This window comes from Blennius ocellaris (genome assembly GCF_963422515.1).
Source record: "Blennius ocellaris genome assembly, chromosome: 9".
NCBI lineage: Eukaryota > Metazoa > Chordata > Actinopteri > Blenniiformes > Blenniidae > Blennius > Blennius ocellaris.
Window position 1 is genome coordinate 9,790,032 of NC_137658.1, and position 18,671 is coordinate 9,808,702.

Genomic DNA, 18,671 nt, shown 5'->3' on the forward strand with positions numbered 1-18,671 from the left:
CTACTATTACTGTTCTAATAAAAGAAAACGAGCAGACCACGACGACCGCCTTTTGTTTTTTTTGTTTTTTGTTTGTTTGTTTTTTGTTGGGGTTTTTTTTTTTTGTCAATTTTCAAAATGTCAGTATGCTGGAGGTCGAAACACATCAACTACAGTCTGAAGCCTACGAATGGGGGGGGGGGGGGAGCGGAATTGTGCTGACTTTTCCACAGGGAAATAAAAAGGTAAAAGGCAAAGAGAAACACATTGGTTTTAGAAGCCTGAGTATTCAGTGACCTTATCCAAACTACAAAGATTCTGTCAAATCATCCGGGGTGGTGTTTTTGTTGGTTTTATTGTCTCATTTACTGCTACAATTTCACAACCCTTCTAGTAAAGAATAGTAAAGACGTATCTAGAAAATCTGTACAAAAAATAAAAGGGTATGCACGGTACATTCAATATCTGTTACTGAGGTACTAGAAAGGTGTTCCCTTGACACCAGGGCGACAGCGTTTAAGAGTTACTCCGAGGGACTATTCCTTTGGAACGACAACAGCTTGTTATCTTAACAGGGTGAGAGAACACACACACACACACACACAAACGACCCACACATACAGAAACACACTCCATACACACAAACACACAACCCATACACACAGAAACAAACAGAAACACTCGCGCACACACCACTGTCGGTAAGAAAGCTAGCATGCAAAACCACTGTCCCTTTGCTCCTCGGGGGGGGGGTTTGAATCTCTACTGTTCCCTCAAGGCTGAAGGAAATGGTGGGAGCACACTGGTTCATGAGTGGATGTGTGTGTGTTTGTGGGGTGGGTGGGTTGGGGGGGGCATGACAGTGGGAGAAGAGTCGAGAGAGGGTGGGAGGGTGCTTTTAGGGACACGAGATAATTTCAAACAATAAGGCGGTAGTCGAGCCCTGCTTCCCAGCGGAGTTTGAGATTTCGGCAGTGTGTGACCGTATTGTTCATCCCGAGGGCTAAAAGTTGAACCCGTTTCACTGAGATCAGCTTGCCGACTCTCAGCTGGCCAGATGGCGCCATCTGCTGGCAGAAAGGCCTCTGGCATGTTGGTGGGGTTTTTCCTTTAGTTTTGTTTTTTTCCCTCCCCCCGAGCATGAAAAAGCTGCTAAAACTGTATCAATGAGGAGCACAGGAGCGCACGCACACACACGCACGCGCACGCGCACACGCACACGCACACACACACACACACACACACACACACACACACACACACACACACACACACACACACACACACACACACACACACACACACACACACACACCTCGGCTGCTGGCAGGTGATGGAAATTCATACCAATGCGCTCTGATGCCATCTGATACGACTAAGCTTTATATCTCGGGGGGAAAGATAATCCACAAAGTGGCACAGCATGTGTCCATACTGGGATGACCATTCAGATGAACTATACGACGACGAGAGGAAGAGTTAAAGGATACCGGGCAACCCCATTTAAAGGTTTAACACTTAAATATGAGCAGAGCAGCTCAAACACACTTTGATGGGCCAGAGCTTCACACCGACAAGCTTTCTGAATCCCTCTGCTGAGCAAGCTGGTGACGGTGCCGGGGAGGGATAAGGGCATGAGTGGGCTGAGGGGAGCGAGGACCTGGTTGTGAATCTGTCCGGTTTAATTCAGTACGCGTTACCCACCGTCGTAAGAACGGTGGCGGTAGGGAAGAAAGAGAGTAAGAAAAAAAAAAAAAAAAAAAAAGAGCAGTAACATGAGCCATTAATGTACAAAGTGGGGCTCCAACCGTTCTGCCCACGCGTCACCGGCCGGAGGACCTGGAGCGCACGGGGCGGCAGACTGACAAGCCTCACGTCAGAAAAATGCTATCTTTTATAAACAATATCACCTACGACCACAACAGATCAACTTCTCATTAAAACAACGGCCAACTAAGGAAATAAACCAATCCAATCTTTGAATCCTTGAGAACAGTTATTGCTGACGTAGTGGGGGGGAGTGGAGGTCGGGGGGGGACGGGATGATGGGTGGGATGTGGATGGAGGGATGCGTGTGTTCTGGGGGGGAGGGGGGGAGTGAGTGAGATGGGGGGGGGGGGGGGCTAGTGGTGGATCGGTCACTCCCGGGCTGGTTGTGTGATCTGAGAAAAGACTGTAGATCCACGACAGGTCAAACTGCTGCTGCCGATGTACTGGAGGGTCTTGGTTGCGTCTGATCCTGGGGGGGGCGGGGCGGGGGGGATGGTTTCCAGAGATGACGGAATGTGCTGGCAGCGGCGGGTGGAAGGGGGATGGGGGGAGGGGGTGGGTGGGAGGGGGCTATTGGTCGGAGGGGATGTCTCTGTCGGCTTCAGCCTTGGTGGGCTGCCCCGGGGATGGGGCGTGAGGGGGATGGGAGACGGGGGCAATGCCGTGCGCCAGGGTTCCTGAAACCAGGCTCTCGACGCCCGCGCCGGCTCCGGGGAGACCCCCTGCTGCTGCAACATTGATCAGACCTGGAGGAAATCTGAAACCCGCCAAAAGACAGAGCGTTATGTGTCAGGGGACCTCGGTTGAGGGGGAGAGAATAAAAGCCGGCTCGGGTAAAATGCCAGGTTGCTTCACCGGCAGGGTGTGGCTGCGAGATGTGACAGCTGCCCGATCAGGTTTTAACAAGTTCTTTGGAGCAGATCAACACAAAAACCTGAAGCTGTTTTGACTCTAATGATGACCACTTGTGTTTTTATAGATGCCACGCTCCTCACAATGTCTCTTTGTATGAACTGCAGAATGCAAAAACTGTGACAAAGTGACTGGCTATTTGTGTTTGCGTTTTATGTCGCTGCTGTTGACGATGAATAAAACCTGTGAGCAGTCAGCTTAAAGACACTGGTCTCAAACACTGGCAAGGTTTAGAACATTTTATTAACGTCTCTATAAAAGATTTGGGCTGCAAAAGCTTTGCAGAGTGATAAAGAAGTACAACTCAAGCAACATAACAGAGATTCCATGTACGTACTCCACTTCAGGTAATTGATGTCTGCTCACGTCTTTTACATCAGTGATTCTCGGCTGGTGACTCGTGAACTAAAAAGGTGATGCGAGCCTCGAGCTGGACAATGCATCTGGCATCAATGTCTTGTAATGCGAGCCGATGACCGTTTCACACCAAAATTTGTAATTGTGTAATTGTAATTGTGGCGTAGTCGGGAGCATTACTTGGTCTCACCTGTAGGTGGCTCCATTAAGTTCTGGGTGAACAGTGGCTGCCTCCATGCTGGGCCACTGAGAGGCTGCCATCAGATACTCCTTATTAACACAGTTCTTCAGGCTATCAGGAATACGGCCTGCAGGGAAACAAGAGACCTCTTACTACCTCGTCGAGGTTCAGACGACAGTCTCTTAACGGGTCATCTGAGCTACTGACGGATTCGGAGTATTTGTAACCACTCTCTGGTCTCGCGGTGGACGTGTCTTACCAGTGATGGCCCGGCGCACTTCCCTGGCCGCCTCCTCGCGAGCCTCGACCGAGGCCTGCTCACTGTACCAAGATGTGTGTGGAGTACAGATCAGATTGGGGGCGTCCTTCAGAGGGCCCGTGGAGAAGCTGTTGAGAAGAGGCGGGGACGTTATTGGAAGAAGTGTTTAATGCGTGGCTCCGATTCTCTTCGCTGAGCTTGTATACAATCAAACTAAAAACCTCATTAGATTTCTGCAGCGATTCATGTAAGCAGTGTGACGAGACTTTTGATGATTTAATCTGTCATTTTAAATTTGCACGCGTTTAGATTTGATTTGGGTTTTTTTTTTTGCAGAAAACAGAATTCACAATGTGAGCGGAAGACAAACATGCAGCAGTGGAAAGACGACAAAGAATGAAGACATGAATTTGTTCTTGAATGAAATTAAAAGCTGCAAGACTAAGACTGTAGGCATCAACATGTTCAACTCTGAAAGGCGTCCAATAAACTGAAACATTAAAGCTCACATTTCTGAAAGGGTACATAACTGATTCAGACTTGATTATTAGAATAATCTTCCCAGTTATCAGATTTTTAGCCCAGTAAACTGGCTCATGGAGGAATTATCAAATTTTTCAGATCGCCCAGTAAAACCTAAACACAACAAATCCTTCACATTTAACCTTTAATTTCAATTGTTTGAGCCTTTTTGTTGAAAAAAAAAACAAAAAACTTTAATACATTTTTCAAAGAATCGAAACGTAGCCAAATTCAGGTGGCCAGCGATGAAACTTTAGTCGGTTGTGGAGTTGTTGGATCTACAAAAGCCCTTTTTAATAGCAATCCGCCGTGAGCCACGGTGCTACCTGAAGGGTTCCGTCTCGTGGACGTCCAGGGCGGCTCCTCGTATCCGACCCTCCTTCAGGGCCTGAGCCAGTGCTTTTTCATCGACCAGGCCGCCTCTCGACGTGTTCACCAAGAAGGCTCCTTGACGCATCTATAACACAGGAAGACAATGGCTTTGTTCAAAAGGCTGTGAATTTATAACTAAATACAACCGGCTTGGATTTGCATCATTTGTCATTTAAAAAAAAAAAAAAAAAAAAATCTGCTTGGTGCAAAGGTACAAAGATGTCAAGACAGGTCTTCATATTCAGTTACTTTCTGAAGATTGCTACATTTATTGCACTTTGAACAAAACCTATGACAAACAACATACGATCTTAAAGTGCAATCTTAAATCCTTCATGCAACTGTGAAAAAGCTGCTGAAGCAGGTAAAAATACACCACCCTGCCAGTTGTATCTGTTAATTTCACAGAAATTCTAACTCCTAGAGAAATCAATAGAAGTAGCATTATGAAAAATATCAGTTAATGTGCCGTTTGTCCTACTTACAGTTTGAAACGCTGCCTAAGCCGGGTCAAATGTTTGACCGCGGAGGCACTAAAGTATGAAACGCATGTTGGGAGTTGTGGGTAGAAGCTGAGGTCCGTTTTGCTTGTACAGACCTGTTTGATGGTGAAGTCGTTGATGAGGTGGTGGTTGTGCTCGTTGAGGCTGCAGTGCAGGGAAACGCAGTCCGAGTGGATGAGCAGATCCTGCAGGGTGGCCATTCGCTGCAGACCCAGGGAGCGCTCCACGCCGTCCGGCAGGTACGGGTCATAGAAGATCACGCCGAAACCAAACGCCTTGGCCCGCAGAGCCACCGCTTGACCAACGCGCCCTGAAAGATCACAGGACACGGCAGGTTAGAAACAGCTGCTCTTGCGCAGGAAGCTGATCAGGAAGCGGTATGTTGTTGCAGCGTCACAAAGATAACGCACTAAAACACTTTAAACTTCACTCAGAGCTCTACACTCACCGAGCCCGATAATGCCCAGTGTCTCGCCTCGGATGCGAGCCGCCCCTCCGGCCACTTCCCTAATCTGCTCCACGCTGGAGGCACGGGTCCCCTCCCTCAGGGCTTGGTGCATCCAGGTGACCCGCCTGTACAGGTTGAGGATCAGACACAGAGACGTGTCGGCTGTCTCCTCCACAGAAGAGGCTGGCACGTTGCAGACGGCAATACCTGGAAGGGTGGCAGGAAGGAGGGAACGGTCAGTCTCCTTTAAAAACATTTGTGTCGAGCAAACTGTGTCTTTTGGAGAAGTTACGTTTATCTACGCACCAAGTTCGGCAGCTGCTTTGACGTCAACGTTGTCAAAGCCGGAGCCGATCCTGACAATTACTCGTAGGCCTTTAAACTTTTCCAGGTCGTCTCTGGACAGAGTGATAGTGTGGTACAGCAGAGCAGCGACTGCTTCATTTAACACCTGCAAAAGACAAATACAGATTACAGACTATATGATGGAGAGCGTTTACTGAGTCTTTGCCAAGGATAACAGAAAAAAGTTAAAGGCTGATCCACAAAAAAAAAAAAAAAAACAGGACATTGTGATATATTGTTTCCACTGTATTACAGATAAAGTGCTGTGAAAATTATTTTGGTAGACTCCGTTGCCACGTTCTTTTTCAAAACCTACTCAGAGTGAGGTGAATACTAAATCTGAAGCTTCATAACATTTTACCTTTACATGTACAAGTACGTACGTACATTTCACAAGCATGTGTGTATAAAGCTAGATTTTGGCCTCCGCTGAGCTGTGAAGCATCAAGTCGAATTAATCCAAGTGGTGACAAGTTTGCACGTTCTCCCCTGTGAGACTGTTGAATCCATTGACACCAAACTATCACATAAACCACTGACAAGATTGCTGATGATCGATATTACTATTCAGGCTCCATTTTAATAAAGGATGCAGCTGGGCGTGAGGACACAACAGTTTCATGTGTTAACGTAGAAATGACAGAAGATCCTGAATGAATGCTGTGTATCTTAATTCTAGGCAAACTCTAGTAAACAACTCTTGGCTGTTTACAGCAAGCAGACCACCCCCTGCCCCCCCATACCTCATTTATAGCAGGAAGACAAGAAGTGACAGAAGTGCTCATGTTTGAAATAATGCTCAATATAGAAAAACATACGAATAAAAGCAGTCATTAACTGAACAAAACAAAACAAGATGTAGTTCTTTCATAGAACAAACTCATAAGAGTTGTGCCATGGTGCATGTCGGTGTTTCTCGCCTACCTTCTCGTGAATCTCTTGTGTGGACTGGGCGTCGCAGAAAGCCACGGTGGCCACATCTTTGAGGATGGGCATCTCCACAGTACAGTCACGCCCGTCCAGCAGAGCCACCAGGGGCCGCGGGTGCATGGGCCCATTGAGGATGGGGGGTCGGATACCTGAGTACAGCAGGAGGAAACACCGGTCAGTAACGAGCGTGCAATAAAACTACAGAGCAGAACACATTGGAGGCGTGGGTTCAGGCTGCAGACCGTTTGTTGAGGACACTCGGGGTGCACGGCTATGAAGCGCGTGCATTTCAAAGACAATAAATTATACCTGGACGTTAGTCACTCGACCGTTTCCTACGTCTGACTGCACGGACATAAAATTCCATTAACGCATATGGCTAAACATGACACTTCTTAGACAATAAGTCAGACTTTATTGACTTCCCCTATTTTCCAACACATCTAAAAGCAGCCTGAGGGGTACGACTCTGATGATGTGCGCGACGAGTGATACAAAAGTAACGTGTAATCAAATCTCTGCTGGCGCATGGAGAGCGTCCAGTATTCTGGCCTATTTGGTGATAAACTGGAGCTCGTTTAGGAAACCATGTAACTAATATGCACACAGGTCCATCCCTGTTGTGCTCGGCACCTCGGAGGTGGGGGAGCTCAGACGGCCATGAATGAGCGGGAGACGTTTGGTTTAGTGTTGATCTAGGAACTTGACCTCCCTACTGTATCAGCAGCGGACATGCACAGAGGAGGGGGGGGGGGGGGCATAAGAAGAGGTGATGGAGTATGGCGGCTGGGGGGGGAGGGGTGGAGAAAAGTGCGGGGTGTATGGGAGGAGATGGTGGGGGTTCGAGTCATGACCTAAATTCTCAGACATGAGGAGTCCCCGTTTTCTGTTTGTGCAGACAAACAAAAATGCACATTTACACAAATTTCTCCTGTATGATCCAGATTAGCCGTCCTGGAGGGAAAACCTTTAGAATGGCATTTTTCCTTATTGCTTCATGGTGATATCATTGAAACGGTTCACACACCTTTCCTACTCTGTCCTCATCTCTGCAGCAGTTCTAGATTTGGACTCCCTCCAGATATGCACAGTACACACTATCAGGCCCCTGCTGGGTGACAGGTGTGTGTGTGTGTGTGTGTGTGTGTGTGTGTGTGTGTGTGTGTGTGTGTGTGTGTGTGTGTGTGTGTGTGTGTGTGTGTGTGTGTGTGTGTGTTTGTGTGTTTGTGTGCGCGCGCGCGCGCGGTGGGGGAGTGTGACGAGCTGGAACATTTACTCGGGCTGTGGGCAGGACGCAATTGTGAGACTACCGAGGAGGAAAAGGAGCTGGTAGTCGAGGGTGGAAAGCAAATATTTGTGAACACTTCCTCTGACGTCTGAGCATTTCCCAACATGGGGGGGGGGGGGGGAATGCACACGGGACAAAAAAAAAAACAAAAAAAAAATAGCTATATGTATAAAGCTCCTATAGAATGTACAATCACTGCAGCTAGCTGAAGAATGCTATCGTGTCTAGTGCAACATGGTGAAAGCACAAAGAGTCTCTCACAATGTTGGAAACCCAGAGGGCCCGTGACAAAGACCCCCTCTGAAAAAACATATATCCAAGCAGGCCTACACAGAGAGTAATTTGAGCAAAGGGACATGGCAGTACCCAAGGCCTACGAGAAGAGCATGGCCGCACACACAATACAATTCATTCAGTGATTCATTCATTCTCCCTCCCTCTCCCTTTCTTTTCCCCTCACTCCCTCCTTCCCTCCGCTCTCCCTCTGGCTGTAGTTCGAGTAAGAGGTGAGGGGGGAGGGGCAGCCAGCGATGATAATGCAGCAAGCAGCAGTACTCCACCCAGACGCAGCTACACACACACACACACACACACACGGTTGTTCAGTTCCTTCAACGGCTGCGACGCCAATCTTGGTGAACATAAAAGGGAAACTGCAGGCAGCCAGCCGCACCACACCCGAGCCGCCGGCCGCTCTCACACACCGCGCGCACACATCCAAACATACACAGAAATAGAAATGTAAAAAGAAAAAAAAAACACGCACACGAGCACCGGGCCTAACCTTGCATTATGAAGTGTGTCAGCCTGTCTTCCTCTCTCTCTCCCTCGCTCTTTTTTTTCCTCCCTCTCTCGCCAGCCTGCTCTTGGCCGACTCGATCCCAGCTGTCATCCACGCCCAGCCCCTCCCCCACGGCCGCCAGCCAATCACGGGCGGCGCCATTCAGAGCCGGCCAACCAGCACTAACCTCATTAGCATAGCCGGAGCCGCGCAGGCCGGAGGCGGTTTGAGCTGTTGTCGTTTTTTAAAGAGACAGCTGGCCCGTTTCCCTGCAGCCGGCCGCGACCCTTCACCTTGTCCTCTCCCTCTCACCCGTCTCCAGAGACGCTCCCAGACACTTCCCTCCATTTTAGCGCCTCTTTATGTCTGAGCTCCATCATCACCACCACCTCCAATCAACATTATCCCAGAGTAAAACCCCTCTCGCTCTGACACACACCCAGAAGAATATACCTCACCGGGTTTTCTCTGATCTCTAGTATGAAATGCAGCACACATCCTGCACAGCACACATTCACAGAGCCATGGTCTCCATCAGGTCAGAGCAAACGCTGATCAACACTTGAGGTAAGGGGGGGGGGGGGGGGGGGGGGCGTATTCACAATGATACCCACATACTAATAACTTAAAAAAAAAAAAACAACAACATAAAAATAAACCCCACTAAAATATTCCTTACACAATTCAGTACTAAGTAAATCAGAAATTGCACGAGGGATTCAAACCAGGTCCCCACACTCAGGGTCAAGTATTAAATGGATCATGATACTTGGAACTCAAATTTCGGGCCAGAAGAAAAGCAGCAAGGTGTTATGTTAATGTAACATGGTCAGCTAAGAATGTAGTGCCAATCTTAAAAATGAGTTTATATCAACTCCAAACAAGCACATCAATGACATGAATACCGCAGCGGACTCTTCACATTTCAACTTGAAGTGTTTGTGTGTGTGAATCATTTCTCACCCTCACAAATACGGTCAAGCCTCTGTCGCTTAACCTGTTTGTGCTTGTCCATCAGAGCCATAGACCAGTTAGTCTCAATCTGGGACAGCGAAGAACAGATCCGAGTGCGAGGAAAGCCCCTTTAACAAAGTCCTCTTAGTGTCACCTGCACAAAAGACGGAAAGTCCAGTCAGAGAAGGGAGATAATTCACACTTTTGTTTAAAAGCAATCCCCAAAAAACCCCGACTATACATATTAATGAACATATAAAAGTAAACATGCATGTTAGCAGACCAATAAAAACTAGATAAGGATCTGCATCAAAACTTTTTAAGAAAAACAATATGGGTGAATTATAGCTTTAAAACATTCTTCGTGGCAAATTTGCACAGCATGACGTTTGTGTGGAGTTTATTTTTTTAAATGAAATGCATAAAGGAAGCATCTAACTTCAAATCGCACCATTCCTTAAAACTTATGTTAAGTGATTTTCAGGTATTAACTCCCAGAACTTGTTAAAACTTGATGAAATGTTTGGTGACAGACACTCACCTAGAGAACGACGTGTGTTGTGCCACTCAGGTTGTCAATCAGTTTATACTGTAAACAAAACAACCAAACGATGACTTCAGACTGAGATACTGTCATTCTGACAATTTAAAGATAAAGATGACAACTTTATACCCATCCTTTAGTTTTGTTCAAAGTTTATTACATTTGTAATCTTGTTTTAGGACTAGTTCAGTTTGCATCGATAATTCCCCTCACACAATCTGCCGATTCAAAGTGTCTCAAACTTTATATGCAGCTTGCGTTAGACTTGTGAAACCATCCCTTACTGATAAACAGATACTTCACAGTTAGTAGCTGCTGTAAATAAGTTAAATAATGATAACTTTATTGTTAAACTAAGGGTAGTAAAGTGACCGTAATTAGTTAGCTCCCAATGCTACTAGCTAACTCGCTGCTTAAACTCTCAACACTCGCTGGGAAAAGTGTAGTGAAGAATTCCTGCTCTCCTTTTTCGCAAACAACTCGTTCGGATGCATATAACTGAGGTTACACACTTGCAGGCACTCAAAACTGACAACTTCTCCATCGCAGGCTAAAGCTAACAGCGGCTAACAGCTAACTAGCCGAAGATGCTAGCGAACCCAAACAACAAACACTTGAGGACCACAAGTGGCAAAAAATTCAAACAAGAGCCCGTTAATGAATGCACACAGTACTCGGCGTTCTTTGGCTTCTTTTAACGCAGGAGTTTGGTCGATGTGGGCGATTTCAACAACTATATGAGCTGCTCACGGCGCGGCTACCGTTAGCTCGCGAGCGCCGTTAAGTCGCGTGCCGCCGAGTGGGAGAGCTGCAGGAGGGGGAGCCCGTTTCCACCGATCTGTTATCAGCGAGGGGCGCTACAATGTGAAATATCTCACCCACAAGCTCCAAAAATGTTAACTATCCTCCAACAAGAGTTGGAATCACCCCGGGGATTGTGTTCGGTCGCGTCTCACGTGCGCGCCGGTGCTCGAATCTCGCGGAAAATGTCAATTATTTACCCCGAATAAACTCTTTGCGGAGTGCTGAGACAGTGTGCGTGTGTCCGTGGTGTTCCCTCTCTCCCGATCGCCATGAAAGCAGACAAAAGAGGAAGTGGCTTTGCTCTGCGTGGGGGTCAGACGGTCCGTGAAACTGCAACCGCGGACTGGAAGGAGCGCCCTCCCCGTCCACGGAGGATCCACCGAGACATGACAGGGCAACAAGTCCGAAACTTGTACCCACTGGGGAAACTTCTGATCACACTTGCTTTCACGATTTAACACACTCGCAAAAAGTCTGAAACTAAGATGGAGGAGACAAACGTGTGCCATAAAAAAGTTTTTGTCTTTGTTTTGGTTTTTTTTCTTTCTATTTCTACTTCATGGATGGATTAGATAACACAATTCAAAGTAAATGTACGGTGGCTCCGGGCCCCCCCTCCAACAAGATGGGTGAAACAATACAGAAGATAGATGATTCTAATCAGGAAGGCCAGCAATGTGGTGGGGGTGGAGATGGATAGATGGAGTCTCTGAGGTCCACCCTGAGCAATGTCTTTCACTCCCCCTCGTGATGTCCTGGTCAGCAGCAGAAGAAACTTCATCTGAACTCATGCCTCCAAAGTGCAGTAGAGTCACAGATTCTTCATTTATCCTCCCTTCCTGTGGCAACAACACTGTAAAACTCCTCTTTGTAAATTTAGGTTTTCCGTCAAATCCCATGCTTATATCAGTCACTGCTAAGTATTGTACATATGAATATTTTAATTTACTTATTGATTTTTTTCATCCTCTCTTGATATTTTAACTTTCCATTCTATTTCTATATAGATTTTGTTCTGTTCCGTGTGGCACAACACTGCAAAAGAAACAACAATTGGCATTAATAAAGTTCTTCAAGTCTATTGTGATAACTCATTAAATGTCACATAAATCATTATAGTTCCAGGTGGTGAGGAGTTAAAAGGCTTTCATGTACAGTGTTTATGAATAATAATCTATTTGATGATTGGTCATTAATCATTTCATGAAATCTGTTTCATTTTACCAGATTTCCTCAGTTGTGTCAGGGTCCTCACATACAACACATTCTACTGTAAACATGTTTGTTGGTGACTGTGAGAAAATAATTATTGTAGGTTTTTCATATCCTTTTGTGCATATTCCCACTACAACTTAGTTTTTGTATGAAAATTGCAGGATACATAATTTCTCTGCACACACATTTATGCTCCCCCTCTGTGTGCACACAAGAAGAAACAAAAAAATAAAAACTCATACATTCTAACTTTGCATGAGAAATGACAACAGGACACGTTTTCACAACCCAGTACAGTTTATAAAAAGTAAGCCAGGATGCTTTTTTGGAAAAAAAAATAATTCTATTAAATTTCATTTGTACATAAATTGTGCAACAGGTTTAATTCCATCTGAAAACATGAAAAGAAAATCATTTCTTGAAGGCCACCAAACCATCGGCATGACCGGCGCTGTTGTTGCAAACACTCGCAGGAATGGCTGGACGTGCTTGCTCACTCTAACCACGTTACGTTGTGCGATGCAGCGTCACGCTGCAGCACTGATTTAGCTATTCAACGGACTATCGTAGTATTGTAGCCCATGTTCGAAAAATATCTGAATCAGTGCGAATGAGGATTGCAAAAATGTCTGGCTGTGAAGAGAAAAGAGCAGAGGAGCAGGAACTCTGTATCTTAAGGCATGGTCAGTTAACAGTATCATCAGTATTACTGTGGACCAGATGTGCTAACGTTCAAACAATTAGGGAAGTTTTATAGTTAGGAACAGCGTCCCATTAACGATGCAGGCCCCCCCCCCAAAAGGAGACGGTTGAATCACTGACAGCAGTAAAAGTGTCTTCAGAGCTGCTGCCCCGTATGGATTTGACATGTTGGTGCTCTGACAGCAACAATACAAATTTAAGGCCTGTTGCAAAGCTCTGCAGAAAGCTAAAAACAACCTGTTGATGTGGAGCCGGAGGGCTTCGATCAGCCAGGCCAGGAGTTCAGGAGGACAGAACTGGACACCAGCACTTAAAGAGCTGAAGGACTTCAGCAAGTACAGATAATCCTGGAATGTGTCCTGGAAAACCCAAAGCACAATTTGAATGTAGATTCAAAGGCTTTTCTCAGCTCCTCCGATGTCGTGTTGCATGCATATGGCAACTTTTCACCCCCCCCCCAACAGCAGCTCACATCTACAGACTCGAACACAAGCGGCGTCGTGCGCCTGTTGGTGCAGAGAAGTGATCGTTCGCCTCTTTTGCAACTATTGGCTTTCAGTGTACAGCATGAAAATAGAAAAGAGTAGGAACATTCTGCTTATTCTCATATATAGAGGTGTTGGATGATATGTAAGACTATCAAGATGCAAACCAATGCTAATTAAGACTCCTGTTAATATCAAATATGACCTGTTTGCTCATGGGAACTTGCTTATTTTCTCATGCACATTTCCCCAAGGAGTGCTGAACAGGCAGGCACTGGATTTTTCTTTCGGTTTTTTTTCTTTTTCTTGTGGATTGCTGAAGGGTGAACTAGCTCAAGTGTTACAATCATAGCAATGTATTTTGATACTAGCTCCTACTTGATTGGTTCTTACTCATGAACTCTGAACATGTGCCTCGGGACTCTGCGGGAGGGAGCGCAAAGCCTTACACGTGTGCTTAACGGGGTTATGGATGCAGGAGTGGTCAGTTCTCTTCGATGAGATTCAAGTCCAATTCGGTACAGTCCCTTTCAAAGACAATCTTCTGTCCGTCGTTTACAGTCCTCTTTAAGTCCCCTTCCTCCTCGTCCTCTTCCTCGCTTTCGCTCAGTGGTCCGATGCTGGCCCGTCCCAGGAACTCGGCGGGGGAGAAGGCCGAGCGGCGCTCCGCCTGGGAAGACGCAGGGACGATCACACCCACCGAGCCCTCGTGGTTACTCATCTGCACAGATTCGGGGGGGGGGGGGATGCAACAAGTTAAAAAAAGAAGATCCACAACCAGCTTTAATGAAATTTCGCTCGTCTGTTAACAGCTGCTGAAAGAGCAAAATGTTTTTTTGGAGGTAAATCCAGAGAGACTCAGGGGAGGACACGGACCTGCAATGAACAAGACTTTGCACCGACTGTGCATGCATTAGGCTGCAAGTTATCAGGTGAACGGACAATTATAATGAATTCATTTGTGATCAATAGAAACATTTACGATGTTATTATCTATGCTTTGAGATCTGTTCCTTTAAATAGCCACGCTCTTCCTCTTGGCCCGAATTTATCACAGTGCTCTCATTCACCACCATTTAGGCCAAATATGTAACGTTCTAGAGCATGAAAATAGTTTATCACAGATCGGCAGTCTCTTGAAACATGCATGTCGCACATGTTGATTTCACTATGGAGACAAAGGTGCATCTGTAATTTCAAAAAAATTATTTCCACCGAACTTGCTTGACGACGCATCAAATTACCCAAGAAGAGCAAACAGCAGGAACATATGCAACTTGGTTCCTACCTAACCAGCCATGGCGATGTGACACTCAGGCAAAATAAGCGAAGGCTTATTTATCAGCACAGTCTCATAAACATGAGTCATTTCTGAATTTGAAAGCTTATTTTCAGAAAAGAGGAAAGATGCAGTGACGGGAGACTCATGACTGAATCAGGAAAACGTTAATACACACATCACGCCTGGTGCATGACTTACTACAAACCCACCTGTGTCATTTTACTGAAGTCCAGACCCGGCCTGGGGCAGGGCAGAATGTCTGGGTCGTGGCGCCTCTTCAACCGAGGCTTGCGCATGTCGCTGGGTTGTGAGTGGCATCGTGGCAGTGCAGGGTGTAGGCCGCGTCTCGAGGAGGATGGCGTACTACAGGCTGAGGTGGGAGACTGACACACAGCTGGATGCTCCAGGCCAGAGCAGCCATAAGTCAAAACTGAAGCCAGGGAGGGCTGAGGGGGCAAGGGCATCCCGGAGGCATTCTGAATCAGCACGGGGGAGAGAGAGAAGCGGCGCTGCAGCAGTGAGTGAGGAACCAGTGGGGCTGGTGATGAGGAGCAGGAGGAAGGAGTAGCAAACGAGCCAGAGCAGGCTCCTTTCAGTGTGTCGCTGGGGTCCCAAGGGAAACCCCACGATAAAGGGGAGTCGGATGACAGCGCTAAGCTGAAGAAGGTCGGGCTGGAAGATGAGTGTATGGAGGAAGAAGTGAAGGAGCAGCTGGGACCACAAAGTGGCAAAGAGCTGGCTCCAGAGCCGGAACTGGAGACTCCCCCACTATGACAGGTGCGTTTGACAGGTGTCCAAACCTTCGATGCACTGGGGTGCCAGGTGGACCGGCATCGAGACAGATCCTCTGGAACAGAGAGGGACCGGCAGTGGCGCTTTGAAGGTGGCGGCGGAGGGGAGCTCTCGAAAGTTTTATCTTTACAAGGAGCCTCGGAATCCTGGAAATGGTCTGCAGAGTGTGAATGAGGCCATATCGAGTCTCGTCCAGACGAGTCATCCAAAACACCCGTTTTGGGTGGAAGGTGTGCCGCTGAGCTGGACTCTGAAAATAAAAAAAATAAATAAAAAAAAGAGACATGAGACAGGGTTTCCTGCTTGGTGCAAATGAAGTTCTTGATTCAGTGAACTTGCCTTGTGGTGTTCTACAACCACTCCATGAGACAGTGGGGCTGGAGCCCACTGCAGGCAATGACTGTAACAAATATCATAACCGAAATTCAAATACAGAACCAACATAACTGTATTGAAATAATACAGAACAGCTCGATTAATAAACTTTGGTATCAAACTCACCACATTCACATTGAATGAGAAAGACTTGTGGTACGGTTCTTCCAGACTCTGCTTGCGGAGCTGCTCTGTGATAAGTGTCACCATAGTTGTAGCTCTGTTTCAAGGGGAGGCATGTAGACGAGGAGACCTGCAGTGTGAAGTGAACTGTATCCGTACGAATCCTGGCGTGGTTTGCGGTGTCCCCTCCACACCTCAACCAGCCAGACGGACCAGCTTTCTCACTATGCCACCATAATCTCCATGAGACCTACGAGGACAGGCAATAACAGATCTGAATTAAACAACGTTGGTGACCAAGTGAAATTTGAATTCAGCAGTTTGGATATTGCACAAATGGAAGTCTGCAATTTTTCAACATGTGACTCTTTGAAAGAGTCAAATCTGCGAATAAAAAGTTCAAAATGTTATTGGTTATTGTAGTTGGTCTGTGGAAAAGATAATGTCTCCACACCGAGCACATATTTTCTATATGTGACCCAGGCATGGGATCCATAGGCTGCCTCATTCATGCATGAAAAACATGTTTATGTTCACAAAGCCAAAGAACATACAAGGAGATTGAACAAAGAAGCACTTCTCATTTCACTATGTGAAGTGAACAATGTTTTTACTGGTACTTCAAACATGAACTTTTGTCATTTCAAAGGGAATGCTGCTTATATCTGTCGGGGGAAAAAAAAAAAAAACACAAAAAAAACCTCTGGGGCAATACAAATGCAATCAAGTCAGCCAGGCCCAATAAACTCAAATGACAGGAGGTGAAAGTAGTGAAGAGGGAAGGGGGAGGGAGAGCCTAAAAGGGAAAGGATGGGGGAAGTGTGTGAAAAATGAATGGGAAAGGGGTTGGAAGCATGCCATAGTATCTTTGCAACAGGGACAAAAGAACAGAGACCAGGTCTCAAGGACTTATATGACTGAGGCAAATCCAAAATGGCAATACAGCCCGAGATCAGTAGGCCACGCGACAGTCGTCTGTGCATTTCAATAAAAACACATACCGAGGGTATTTTCTTTGTATGCACGCACACAGACATACACACACACACATAACTTTTAAGTTTCAAAGTTAGTGATTCCCGGAAATCTCTGGAGATCACCCTGCTCATTGTCACAGCAGAGATATGTACATCTCAAAATTGAACATAAAATAAAAGACACCGCACAATCCCAGACCTGTCTGCTGTGTGAAAATGGAACATGGCCCTGTAGCCTTTGCACTGTTGTTGAAAAGTGCAAAGGCTGAAGTGCATTTAAAGCTGAAACAGACACAAATATTACAACATAGCATGCATCATCTTCCAGATATGTTCCTTAGTCACAAGTAAACAAATTAACAATATCTGAAATCAAACTCATTGCAGAGACTTTGTTTCAGGACTTGCAGTGAGAAGTGGCCTTTGGGGCCTTCTTCCTTGTGGCAATCATGGTGCTACATTGCTAGCCTTGTTCCACATGCCAGCAGACAAGCTACTTCAGAGGCCAAAACTCAACTTGTAGTGGCAGCCACCGTTTGAAACCTCTGACATCCAAGTGTGATTAAAAGCAATGCTGTCAAATGGCCAGCTAACACACATACGCACACACACACACAAAAACACTAACTACACATTTTTAGGAAGGCCTGGGCAAAATTATAATACGACTGGATGATGCTTTCAATCAACAAGCAAGGCATGACAAGTGAAACGCACTGATGGAGGTTATTAGGTAATTACCTACTTATGACCTGAGGATACTTCACTGACCGTCCGACCCAACAAGCAGCTTATAGACGTTGTTGCGCAGATTGCTCTAACTAGGGAGGGGGGAAAAACCCCGTCTGTGATCGTCTGCAAAAACCCGCTATCACCGATGTGTAGCTGTGAGGCTGCTGTGTCAGTGACAGTGCAAAACGTAAATAAAAATGTTAAAAAAAAACCTCCAAAAAGCAGGTGAAAGGATGGCTAAGTTACATACTGACTTCATCTAGCAAATCGTGAGCTAGCTCAGCAACACGATGCAGCCCCGTGAAGTACGGAGTGACTAGCCGGTGATGTTAGCTCGCCGATAGGATAACAAGTACACCAAGTACAACTACGAGCGTCATCTCGTCCTATCTGCTGCCGGCCGCTGGTGTGTCACCGCAGACGGCCGTGGCCATTATTCGTCCAGGAAAGACAAATAGTGGACTGGTCCGTAAAGAAGACGAGCGTGGCCCCACGGTGCACATCTGAATGACTTGTGGCGTTAGCTCGGTCACGCAGCCTGTCTGCAGCTAGCATGCTACAGCTGTCCTGATGTATTACCTGCATTCAGCGTTTCCTTAGCAACCGAAGCTGCACAGCGAGCGAACCGGATAGACGGCAGATTAACGCAGTATATATAGCCTTTGGGCGATACCATAATGGGTGGGGGTTAATGTACAACCCTTGCTTTTTAAAGATTGAAGAAACCATCGACTACTTCTTTCGCCTATACCTTTTATTTCGGAGTGTTTATATAAGTATTTTTAACGTCAGGTTAAGACAAAACAAGTATGTTCACGCAAATTTCACACGTCTTTACCTTATTGACACTCCCACAGTTAGAACAGGCCAGATAAAGCAAAAGGCAGACTTCTTGTCATAGTAGATAATATTATCGTACACTCATATTTTCTGTACTATTCACATATTCCAACTACTTATAGTAGCAAGATATACAAAAATATATATAATACATGTTTGTGAATATTGACGAGTTAGAAGTGGTCATGTGACTGACGCA

General features: G+C 46.2%; 2 protein-coding genes across 2 annotated transcripts; both read right to left on the reverse strand.

The window, feature by feature from the left end:
• Positions 1-2,210: 2,210 nt before the first annotated feature.
• On the reverse strand, positions 2,211-10,306 carry ctbp1l (C-terminal binding protein 1-like). Its single transcript, XM_080502085.1, has 10 exons — positions 10,143-10,306; positions 9,611-9,755; positions 6,573-6,727; positions 5,610-5,754; positions 5,304-5,510; positions 4,951-5,165; positions 4,307-4,437; positions 3,459-3,586; positions 3,209-3,326; positions 2,211-2,506 (listed from the first exon to the last, which is right to left on the reverse strand). The coding sequence occupies exons 2-10, from the start codon at positions 9,669-9,671 to the stop codon at positions 2,320-2,322; spliced, it is 1,347 nt and encodes a 448-aa protein (XP_080358211.1). The 5' UTR covers positions 9,672-9,755; positions 10,143-10,306; the 3' UTR covers positions 2,211-2,319.
• Positions 10,307-12,470: 2,164 nt separating this feature from the next.
• Positions 12,471-18,320, reverse strand: LOC308134852 (protein FAM53C-like). The gene is made up of 5 exons (XM_080502687.1): positions 18,212-18,320; positions 15,927-16,173; positions 15,765-15,825; positions 14,843-15,675; positions 12,471-14,072 (listed from the first exon to the last, which is right to left on the reverse strand). Exons 2-5 carry the CDS (start codon positions 16,008-16,010, stop codon positions 13,836-13,838), a joined length of 1,215 nt encoding a protein of 404 aa, XP_080358813.1. The 5' UTR covers positions 16,011-16,173; positions 18,212-18,320; the 3' UTR covers positions 12,471-13,835.
• Positions 18,321-18,671: the final 351 nt, after the last annotated feature.

Bases quoted from the DNA above. Each gene is read 5' to 3' on its own strand.
- ctbp1l (XM_080502085.1), bottom strand. From the start codon at position 9,671: ATGGCTCTGATGGACAAGCACAAACAGGTTAAGCGACAGAGGCTTGAC. The intron at 5,166-5,303 runs GTGAGTGTAGAG...GTGATCTTTCAG, and splicing joins ACTGGGCATTATCGGGCTCG to GGCGCGTTGGTCAAGCGGTG. The intron at 3,327-3,458 runs GTAAGACACGTC...GTTTCCCTGCAG, and splicing joins AGTGCGCCGGGCCATCACTG to GCCGTATTCCTGATAGCCTG.
- LOC308134852 (XM_080502687.1), bottom strand. From the start codon at position 16,010: ATGGTGACACTTATCACAGAGCAGCTCCGCAAGCAGAGTCTGGAAGAA. The intron at 15,826-15,926 runs GTGAGTTTGATA...TATTTGTTACAG, and splicing joins TCTCATTCAATGTGAATGTG to TCATTGCCTGCAGTGGGCTC. The intron at 15,676-15,764 runs GCAAGTTCACTG...TTTTATTTTCAG, and splicing joins TGGTTGTAGAACACCACAAG to AGTCCAGCTCAGCGGCACAC.